Source organism: Macaca thibetana, chromosome 19 (genome assembly GCF_024542745.1).
Source record: "Macaca thibetana thibetana isolate TM-01 chromosome 19, ASM2454274v1, whole genome shotgun sequence".
NCBI classification, from domain to species: Eukaryota; Metazoa; Chordata; class Mammalia; order Primates; family Cercopithecidae; genus Macaca; species Macaca thibetana.
The window spans coordinates 14,048,472-14,059,466 of record NC_065596.1 but is presented as its reverse complement, the minus strand read 5'-3'; the positions used below and the strand labels follow the sequence as shown (position 1 = coordinate 14,059,466).

General features: G+C 53.4%; 1 protein-coding gene across 1 annotated transcript; it reads right to left on the bottom strand.

Annotated features, from left to right (window-relative positions):
* Positions 1-5,174: 5,174 nt before the first annotated feature.
* Positions 5,175-10,888, bottom strand: ZGLP1 (zinc finger GATA like protein 1). The gene is made up of 4 exons (XM_050770715.1): positions 9,198-10,888; positions 6,216-6,322; positions 5,762-5,855; positions 5,175-5,580 (listed from the first exon to the last, which is right to left on the bottom strand). Exons 1-4 carry the CDS (start codon positions 9,692-9,694, stop codon positions 5,463-5,465), a joined length of 816 nt encoding a protein of 271 aa, XP_050626672.1. The 5' UTR covers positions 9,695-10,888; the 3' UTR covers positions 5,175-5,462.
* Between the last annotated feature and the right edge of the window lie 107 nt (positions 10,889-10,995).

The following is a 10,995-nucleotide window of genomic DNA, read 5'->3' as shown; positions in this document are numbered from 1 at the left end:
TGGGACTATAGGCATGCACCACCATGCCCAGCTAATTTTTGTAGAGATTTAGTAGAGATGCTAAATTAGCCCAGCTAATTTAGTAGAGATGGGGTTTCACCACGTTGGCCAGGCTGGTCTCGAACTTCTGACCTCAGGCAATCTACCCGCCTCGGTCTCACAAAGTGCTGGGATTACAGCTGTGAGCCACCGCGACCGGCCTATTTTTCAAAAATTAGCCAGACTTGGTGGTGCATGCCTATAGTTCCAGCTACTTGGGAGGCTGAGGCAGGAGGATCCTTCGAGCCCAGGAGGTCAAGGCCACTTCCAGCTATGATACTGTCATTGTGCTCCAGCCCAGGTGACAGAACAAGACCCTGTCTCTAAAAACAAACAAAAAAAATCCAAAAACTTTTTTTGAACACCTACTATGTGTCAGGAACAATCTAAGTTGTCTTTTTGTTTTTTTTTTTGAGACGGAGTCTCTCTGTCGCCCAGGCTGGAGAGCAATGGTGTAATCTCAGCTCACTGCAACCTCCACCTCCCGGGTTCAAACGATTCTCCTGCCTCAGCCTCCCAAGTAGCTGGGATTACAGGTGCAGGCCACCACGCCTGGCTAAGTTTTGTATTTTTAGTAGAGACGGGGTTTCACCATGTTGGTCAGGCTAGTCTCAAACTCCTGACCTCGTGATTCACCCGCCTCGGTCTCCCAAAGTGCTGGGATTACAGGCATGAGCCACTGCACCCGGCCAGCTATCTTTTCTCAGTGTGACCTAGAGCTCGTCGTCTCTCAGTGCCTGTTTTCAGCTCTCTTCACACCCTTGGGCAGGGGTGGGGGCCTCACTCCTTCCTCCTACTTATCTCTTCCGTCCAGCACTGCCCTCTGATCCGGGTCACTCTTGGAGGTGGGAGCTAGGTGCTTCCCCCAGGCCTGGTTACTGGCAGAGCTGAGGCCGCCTTGCCAGGATGGGTGGAGGCCCTCTCCATCGCGCCTCTGCCCTGAGACTTGGGTGAGACCTTCCTGGGCAGGCACTGGCCGATGCTATGGGTGTCAGCCCTTAGCATGTCCTGCCTGTTAAAGGGTGCACCCCTGCCCCACCCTCAATGCCTCCTTCATCCTGTGTCCATCCACAGTGCCTCAGTTTATCCCCACCTTACCTTTCCACTCAGCCCATCATGATTCAGAACAGACACACACAGGGTATCAGCTGCAACCCCCACTACACGGCACCTTCCCCCCTCATCCCCAACAGCATAAGGCACAACAGCTGGGCCTCCTCCCCACAGCCTCCTCCTCTGCCCCTCCTCCCTCAAAAGTAGGAACACGGAGCCCTAGAGAAGGAAGCCAACCCCATGCAAACACGTAATGAGCAAACATAAGACGGGGAAATGGCACAAGAGGGCAGGCCCATGCTCGGTGGTGAGCCAGGGGCCAGGTACAAAACCCAAAAAGGCACCAGCCAGGGGCAGCCCCAGCCACTCACACCACCTCACCTTTTCTGCCTGTGCCCCCCCTGCTGAATGATCTCCCTCCACTCCTACTGACGGGCGCGGTGGCTCAAGCCTGTAATCCCAGCACTTTGGGAGGCCGAGACGGGCGGATCGCGAGGTCAGGAGATCGAGACCATCCTGGCTAACACGGTGAAACCCCATCTCTACTAAAAAATACAAAAAAAAAAAAAAAAAAACTAGCCAGGCGAGGTGGCGGGCACCTGTAGTCCCAGCTACTCTGGAGGCTGAGGCAGGAGAATGGCGTGAACCTGGGAGGCGGAGCTTGCAGTGAGCCAAGATCCGGCCACTGCACTCCAGCCTGGGCGACAGAGTGAGACTCCGTCTCAAAACAAAAACAAAAACAAAAACAAAAACAGAGCCTTCAGATGAGGTATTTATTTTAGTAGGTTGGTGCAAAAGTAATTGCTGTTTTTGCCATTGAAAGTAATGGCAAAGGCCGGGCATGGTGGCTCATACCTGTAATCCCAGCACTTTGGGAAGCTGAGGCGGGCAGATCACGAGGTCAGGAGTTCAAGACCAGTCTGGCTAACATGGTGAAACCCTGTCTCTACTAACAATACAAAAAAAATTAGCCGGACATGGTGGTACATCCCTGTAGTCTCAGCCGCTTGCGAAGCTGAGGCAGGAGAATTGCTTGAACCCTGAAGTGGAGGCTGCAGTGAGCCGAGATCACGCCACTGCACTCCAGCCTGGGCCACAGAGTGAGACTGTCTCAGAGAAAAAAAAAAAGTAATGGCAAAAACTGCAATTACTTTTTCTTTTTTTTTTTTTTTTTTTTTTTTGAGACGGAGTCTCAGTCTGTGGCCCAGGCTGGAGTGCAGTGGTGCGATCTTGGCTTACTGCAGCCTCTGCCCCCCAAGTTCAAGCAATTCTGTCCTGCCTCAGCCTCCCGATGGGATTACAGGCACCCACCACTATGCTTGGCTAATTTTTGTATCTTTAGCAGAGATGGGGTTTCACCATGTTTGCCAGCCTGGTCTCGAATTCCTGATCCACCCACCTCGGCTTCCCAAAGTGCTGGGATTACAGGTGTGAGCCACTGTGCCCAACTTATTTTATTTTTTAATTAATTTTTTGTTTTTGTTTTTGTTTTCAGATGGAGTCTCTGTCTCCGAGGCTGGAGTGCAGTGGCACGATCTCAGCTCACTGTAAACTCTGCCTCCCAAGTAGCTGGGATTACAGGCACATGCCACGCCTGGGTAATTTGGTAATTTTTGTATCTTTAGTAGAGACAGGGTTTCCCCATGTTGGCCAGCCTGGTCTCAAACTTCTGACCTCCGGTGATCTGCCTGCCTCGGTTTCCCAAAGTGCTGGGATTACAGGAATGAGCCACTGTGCCTGGTTGGGCATACATCTTATTTTTTTCTTTCTGATAACATAGGGATGTTATCAGAAAACATCTAACATCTATAGTCTATGTTATAACATAGATTATAGGGATGTGCCACCATGTCCGGCTAATTTTTTTTGTATTGTTAGTAGAGACAGGGTTTCACCATGTTAGCCAGACTGGTCTTGATAACAAGCGATTCCCCTCCCTCAGCCTCCCAAGTAGCTGATACTACAAGCGCCTGCCACCACGCCCGGCTATTTTTTTGGTTTTTTATTAGAGGTGGGGTTTCACCATGTTAGCCAGTCTCTAACTCCTGACCTCAGGTGATCTGCCTGCCTTGGCCTCCCGAAGTGCTGGAATTACAGGTGTGAGCCACCATGCCCGGCCTGAGTGGTGGGAGGTGTCTATTTTAGACTGAGCAGTCAAGAAATCTTCTCTGAAGAGGTGATGTTTGGGCCAGGCCTCCGCAAACGATTAGAAGGTGTCAGCCATGGGGAGATGTGGAGGGAGGGTGTTCCAGGCCAAGGAAGGGTAAGATAAAATAATTCAGCTGGGCGCGGTGGCTCAAGCCTGTAATCCCAGCACTTTGGGAGGCCAAGACAGGTGGATCACGAGGTCAGGAGATCGAGACCATCCTGGCTAACCCGGTGAAACCCCATCTCTACTAAAAAATACAAAAAACTAGCCGGGCGCGGTGGCGGGCGCCTGTAGTCCCAGCTACTCGGGATGCTGAGGCAGGAGAATGGCGTAAACCCGGGAGGCGGAGCTTGCAGTGAGCTGAGATCCGGCCACTGCACTCCAGCCTGGGCAACAGAGCGAGACTCCTTCTCAAAAAAAAAAAACGATAAAATAATTCAGGGATCTGAGGGCAGAGGAATCTGGACTCCAGTTCTCCCATTCAGGGCTGCCCAGTTGAGATAAAGAGGATCTCATAAGGGTGTGTGGCTTTGTGGCTCACTCATGCCCACAGGACCATGCCTACCCTACCCACCTTTTTTTTTTTTTTTTTTCCTGAGTCTCCTTCTATTACTCAGGCTGGAGCACAGTGGTACAATCACAGTTCACTGAAGTCTTGACCTCCAGGGGCTCAAGCGATCCTCCCACCTCAGTGTCCCAAGTAGCTGGCAGTACAGGTGTGCACCACCACCCTTGGCTCATTTTTTGATTTTTTTGGTAGACATGGGGTTTCACTATGTTACCCAGGCTGGTCTCGAACTCCTGGGCTCAAGTGATTCTCCCACCTTGGCCTTCTGAAGTGTTGGGATTACAGGCATGAGCCACCACACCCAGCCCACCACCCAGTCTTGACTCTCCCTTCTCCCTCCCTCCCAGTGAGTGCTGGTGGCCTGTGTGTCACGCCTGCTGAAGGCTGCCTCTGACTTGTGGCTTTTGACTTCAGGCCTGGGAGACACCCTTTGGCTGGGTTAGGGAGATCTTGAAAGGGGGTAGGGGACACAGCAGGGGGTAAGGAGAGTGACACACTGCAGGCACAGGTTGGGTGACAGATGAAGGATCCATTGGTATATGCTGCCCGTGTGTGCCATCTACTTGTGTGTTTTAGGTGTGTTTTGTGCATGTGTCCTGTGCGGGTTGTATCTGTGACACAGCTACGTGTCAGCACATCCCTGTCGATGTGTGTCTGCTGATATGTCCATCAGCATGCACGGCTGTCTTGCATGCGTCTTTTTTGACACGGAGTCTCGCTCTGTCACCCAGGCTGGAGTGCAGTGGCACCATCTCAGCTCATTGCAACCTCTACCTCCCGGGTTCAAGCGATTCTCCTGCCTCAGCCTCCCAAGTAGCTTGGATTACAGGCAGATGCCACCACGCCCGGCTAATTTTTGTATATTTAGTAGAGACGGGGTTTCACCATGTTGGCCAGGCTGGTCTCAAACTCCGGATCCACCTGCATCCGCCTCCCAAAGTGCTGGGATTACAGGAATGAGCCACTGCGCCCAGCCAGACATGTGTCTTTTTTTTTTCCCTCTGTAGATAACAGGGTCTCACTATGTTGCCCAGGCTGGTCTCAAACTCTTGGCCTCAAGCAATCCTCCTGCCTCAGCGTCCTAAAGTGTTGAGATTACAGGCGTGAGCCACTGAACCCGGCTTGTGTGTGTTTTTCTGTGTCTGTTGTGTGTGTCTGCGGGTAGTGGCTGTTTCCATGCATGGGATATTGTGGTAAATGTGGCTAATTCCCCGTGTGGGGGCTGCTGCTTGTGGATAAGACTGAGTCTCTGTGCATGTACATGTGTGCGCATGCCCCTCACAACCCCAACGAGAAAACACCTGTCCACCTTACCAGGCTGGCAGAGGGGCACAGGAGACGGGATCCCAAATCACAGGCTTTTTCTCTCTGAGTATCTCTGTACTTTATTGTCCCTGCTGTAACAATGCTCATCCTTCCTGAGAGCGTCTCCTGAGGGGGCCTCAGCCAAGGCTGCCTGGAGAAGGAGCCAGTGACCCCTAGCAGGCTCTGCCACCTGAGGCCTGGGTCTTCCCCTGGGATCCTTGAATCTGGAGATGGCAGAGAGGAGGCAAGCTGGCTCTTTCCCCGATCCTCCTAGGAGAGCTGCTTCTGCCCATTCTCCCACTGGTGAAATGGAGGCAGAAGAAGCGGTTCAGCAGGGTGAAGGTGGGTTTAACCTTCCTGAATGGGGTCCAGGGACACTCCACATCTGCCACATAGCCTCTTGGGCTGGACATTTTTCCTGGGCACCAGCCAGCAGCTGGAGCAGCGAGTGCCATATTTCTTGTACCTAGGGTTGGGGGACAAGAAACTGCCATTTAGGATGCAGTGGGGGCCCAGAAACTGCCACAAGGAAACCACTTTTCCCAAGAAGTAGGTGTTTTGCTTTTTGCTTTCCCCATATGCCACGCTGGTTACACCTGGACTGATTTGGGGACCCCCACCTCAATTCCCTCCTCCATTCTAAGGACCTGATCCCACAGGCGTTGCAAAGAGGGGTCCCATCTTCGGCGTCTCTCCAGAGCGGGGTCCTCTGGGTCTGACAGGAAGCACAGCGCCGGGGCTCTGAAGGGTCAGAGGTCAAAGGGCAGGGGTCAGAAGCCACGCAGATGAGCTCAGGAGGCCTGTGCGGGGTCGGGCATTTTGTGGGGGTCTCAGTCAAGGCCCCACCTGGCTCTGGACCAGCCCTGGGAGTTGCCAGCTCTAAGCCACAGCAAAGCCAGGAAGGGAGACAGATGGCAGCATTCCGCAGAGGAGGAAGCTGGGGGTGGGGGTGACTCAGCCCAAGTGGAGGGGGGTGGTGCAACTCCTCCCGGAGGGTCTAAATGGGGAAGCAAGATGGAGAAGGGGGGGCAGGGCGAAAGGCAGGGAAGACAGGAAATTGGCCCCCAAAATATTTATAGCTCTCGGGTTTTCAGGACTCACCCAGGGCCTCGCTGCCTGCTGAGTGGGCCTCAGTGCCTCTTGGGTGGGCTGCAGGGCCCCCAACAGCATCTGCAGGGGATTCCTGAGAGCGGCTACTACAGGGCAGGCTGCGGGGCAGACAAGGTATTAGCATCGGAGGGGATCCGTAGCTTGTCCCCAGTAGCCCCCCAAAATGAAGATTTAGTATCAAGGTATCAGGCATCCCCCAAGGAGGCAATTGATATCTGAATGGCCTGGCTTTGCTTCTCATTAGTAATAATAATAATATTATTATTATTATTTTTGCAGATGGAGTCTCGCTCTGTCGCCCAGGCTGGAGTATAGTGGTGCCATCTCAGCTCACTGCAACCTCTGCCTCCCGGGTTCAAGCAATTCTTGTGCCTCAGCCTCCCGAGCGGCTGGGAATACAGGCGCACAACACCATGCCCAGCTAATTTTTATATTTTTATAGAGATGGGGTTTTACCATGTTGGTCAGGCTGGTCTCGAACTCCTGACCTCAAGTGATCCACCTGCCTTGGCCTCCCAAAATTCAGGGATTACAGGTATGAGCTACCGCGCCTGACCTAATTATTATTATCATCATTATTATCATTTTTTTTTTTTTTTGGGACGGAGTCTCGCTCTGTCACCCAGGCTGGAGTGCAGTGGCGCAATCTCAGCTCACTGCAAGCTCTGCCTCCCAGGTTCACGCCATTCTCCTGCCTCAGCCTCCCGAGTAGCTGGGACTACAGATGCCCGCTGTCACACCCGGCTAATTTTTTTTGTGTTTTTAGTAGAGACGGGGTTTCACCATATTAGCCAGGATGGTCTCAATCTCCTGACCTCATGATCCACCCGCCTCGGCCTCCCAAAGTGCTGGGATTACAGGTGTGAGCCACCGCGCCCGGCCAATTATTATTATTTGAAAAATAGTAAGCACAAGGACAGCCTGCCAGGTTCCAATCCCAGTTCTCCATGTCCTTGCTCTATGAGCCTGGATACATTATCTCCTACTCTGTGCCTCAGTTTCCTCATCTGTAAAATGGTCTTCCCAACACAACAGCTTTTTTTTTTCTTTGAAAATTTTATTTATTGATTTTTAAAAAGAAATGGGAATCTGGGTAATATAGGGAGATCCCGTCTCTAGAAACATAAAAAAATTAGCCAGGAGTGGTGGTGCAGGCCTGCGCTCCCACCTACTTGGGAGGCTGAGGAGGAAGGATGGCTTGGGCCTGGGAGGTCGAGGCTGCAGTGAGCCATGATTGCGCCACTGCACTCCAGCCTGGGTGACAGAGCAAGACCCTGTCTCAAAAAAAAAAAAAAAAAAAGTGGGCAGGCATGGTGGCTCACGCCTGTAATCCCGACACTTTGGGAGGCCAAGGTAGGTGGATCACCTGAGGTCAAGAGATCGAGGCCATCCTGGCCGACATGGTGAAATCCCATCTCTACTAAAAATACAAAAATTAGCCAGGCTGGTAGTAGGCACCTGTAATCCCAGCTACTCCAGAGGCTGAGGCAGGAGAGTCGTTTGAATTCAGGAGGCAGAGGTTGCAGTGAGCCGAGATCATGTCATTGCGCTCCAGCCTGAACGACAGAGTACGACTCCATCTCAAAAAAAAAAAAAAAATTATTGTTTTGGCGGCATAAGTTATAATTATAATTTTTATAATAACAATAAATAAGTAAAAATTAGAGATGGGGGTCTTACTATGTTGCCCAGGCTGGTCTTGAACTCCTGGGCTCATGCAATCCTCCCACCCTGGCCTCCCAAAGGGCTGGGATTACAGGCGTGAGCCACCAGGCCCAGCCCCCCAAAGGTTTTTTTTTTTTTTTTTTTTTTTTTTTTTTTAAGGGGTCGGAGTCTTGCTCTGTCGCCCAGGCTGGAGTGTAGTGGTGCCGTCTCTGCTCACTGCAACCTCCACCTCCTGGGTTCAAGTGATTCTCCTGCCTCAAGCCTCCCAAGTAGCTGGGATCAAGTAGCTGGGCTTATAGGTGCCCATCACCACTCATGGCTTTTTTTTTTTTTTGAGACTGGGTCCTGTTCTATGGCCCAGGCTGCAGTGCAGTGGCGCTATCTCAGCTTAGCTTACTGAAGCTTTTGCCTCCTGAGTTCAAGCGATTCTCCTGCCACAGCCTCCCAAGTAGTTGGGATTACAGGCACCTGCTACAATGCCCAGCTAATTTTTTGTATTTTTAGTGGAGATGGGGTTTCACTATGTTGGCTAGGCTAATCTTTTTTTTTTTTTTTGAGATGGAGTCTCACCCTGTCCCCCAGGCTAGAGTGCAGTGGCACGATCTTGGTTCACTGCAACCTCTGCCTCCCCAGTTCAAGCAATTCTCCTACCTCAGACTCCTGAGTAGCTGGGATTACCGGTGCTTGCCACCAGGCCCAGCTAATTTTTGTATTTTTAGTAGAGATGGGATTTCACCATGTTGGTCAGGCTGGTCTCGAACCCCAGACCTCATGATCCACCCACCTCGGCCTCCCAAAGTGCTGGGATTACAGGCGTGAGCCACCACGCACGGCCTGGCCAGGCCTTGAACTCCTGTCTTCAGGTGATCCGCCTGCCTTGGCCTCCCAAAGTGGTGGGATTATAGGCATGAGCCACTGTGCCTGGCCTCCCCAGGCTTTTGAATGAGCCCATACACATCAAATACTGCCTGTTAACCTCTTATTGTTGTCACTACCAACAAATAGTAGCTGTTAACATCACTGGGAAAAATCACTGCAGCCGCAGCTGCAGCCTAAACTGCAGCCTAAGCAGGGCCAGGCCTGATTCATAAAGAGACCAGGTCTCACACTGGGAGTGGGGAGCGACTGAGTCAGGAGGGGCAGGACTGGATCTGGCACCAGCTCAAGTTGTCAACCAGAGACTGGGCCACGTGTAACCTAGGGCACGTGTGAGGGTCCACACTGACACCAGGGAGCACCCCTACCTCCCACACTGGTGTTTGTGTTGTTACTGGGAGAAAGGGCGCCCTGGCCCGAGCCGGCCCCTACCTGTACGTGGGGATGATCTGCAGGCTGGAGTCTGGCTTTATCTGAAACGTCAGAGTCACCCCCTCGAACCCAGGGTCCACTTCCTCAGTGCCCCGGCAGGGATTCGGCTGTTTCCGGGGCCTTCTCTGGGGTGGGGCAGGGGGAGTCCCCGGGGGCTGCAGGCGGCGGTCCTTTTGGCTGATCGGGGTCTGTGTGTCCTTGGAATCCCTGTCCAGCAGCAGGCGGCCCTGAGTCCCCAGAGCCATCGGGTCCCAGCAAGGCCCCAGGACCGGGGTGTCCTGGGTAGGGGACTGACCCAGCCTCTCCACTGTCTCTTGGAGGAAGCGCAGGGCGGTGACCGAGTCCTGGCATGCAGGCCAGAGGGACCTGGGGAGAAGGGCAGTGGGGTCACTTTTTCTTGGGTGACTCCTGGGTTTAGCCGGCCAGGGGCTTCCAAACTTGGGCCGGCTCTTTGTGTACCCTGGGGCAGCTACACACTCCACCTGAGGTTCAGTCATTTCTAACTCCGGGTGGAAGGTTTAAGAGTTGCAAAGTAATTGCAGCTCACCTCGCCCAGCGTGGGCCTCCCAAGCACACTCTCAGCCCTCCACATCAATCAACCCTTTACGGCACCCGTAGATCACCCAGAAAGGGACCGCCCTAGGTGACCGAGGCAGGATTTCAAGCCTCTGGCTGCAGGATCGAGAAAAAGGTTACTTTTTTTCTTTGTGTTTCTTTTAGAGACCGAGCTTCACTCTGTACCCCCGCCTGGAGTGCAGGGGCGTGATCAGGACTCAGTGCAGCCTAGAACTCCTGGGCTCCAGCGATCCTTCCGCCTCAGCCTCCCGAGTAGCTGGGACTTACAGGCGCGCGCCACCACGCTGCTGGCTTGCCATAATATGATTACGATTTTTATCATTTTCATTATTATTGACTTGCCCTCCCTAACCCCTGGATGATCCCTGGGGAGTGCCTATATCAGCCCCAGAGACATGGAATTGCATGGCCTCTGATCCCTAGATGACCCCAAGTGTCTCTGGGGACCAGAACCTCTTTGTAAGTTTCAGCAACTATTATAAAATTGCCACTTCTGGATAACCCCAGGAACGAGAGGTCACGACCCCCTGATCACTGAACCAGCTGGTGAAGTGCTAGCGGGGTCTGGGGAAGGGGTTTGGCCTTACGCACCTCCCACTGATTCTGCAGCATCCTGGGGTCCTCGGCTTCTCCTGGGAGGGGGATCCTCCCAGCGGCTCCAGGTCCAGACAGGGTGGCGCCAGCAGCTTTGCTGGCATCGAGGAGTCCGGGGCTGGCTCGGCCTCCATTGCGCCCCAGCCCAGCCCCCTCCCTAATTTCACCCGGCCCTGTCCCGCTGGGCCCACCCGATGAAACCCACCTGGGGGGGGGGCGGGACCTGTGGGGTGGGAGCGTTCCTGGCCAAGGATGCGATGAGCCTCAGCTGAGAGCGACCAGCCTCGGAGGCGCCTTTCCTCTTTCTGGCTTTTTTCAGGTCATCTGCGCACCCCTGCGTGCCAAGGGCGGCCTGGACCCCACCAAATCCTTCCGCAGTTGCGGGGCGGGGCCTTCCATGCTGGCCCTACCCCTCGGAAATGGGGGCTCCCAGGCCTCTGCTTCGGATCCCCAGCGGGATCTTAGATCCCAGAGGGAGAAAAGAGTCGGGGACCCACCACAGCAGATGCAGTTTTTTTTTTTTTGAGACAGGGCCTCATTCTGTCACCCCGGCTGGAGTGGAATGGCCTGATCACCGTTCCACTGCAGCCTAAATCTCCTGGGCTCAAGTGATCCTCCCACCTCAGTC

Bases quoted from the DNA above. Each gene is read 5' to 3' on its own strand.
- ZGLP1 (XM_050770715.1), bottom strand. From the start codon at position 9,694: ATGACTGAACCTCAGGTGGAGTGTGTAGCTGCCCCAGGGTACACAAAG. The intron at 6,323-9,197 runs GTAGGGGCCGGC...TCTGCCCCGCAG, and splicing joins CAGATCATCCCCACGTACAG to CCTGCCCTGTAGTAGCCGCT. The intron at 5,581-5,761 runs GTCCTTAGAATG...CCCCAACCCTAG, and splicing joins TGCAACGCCTGTGGGATCAG to GTACAAGAAATATGGCACTC.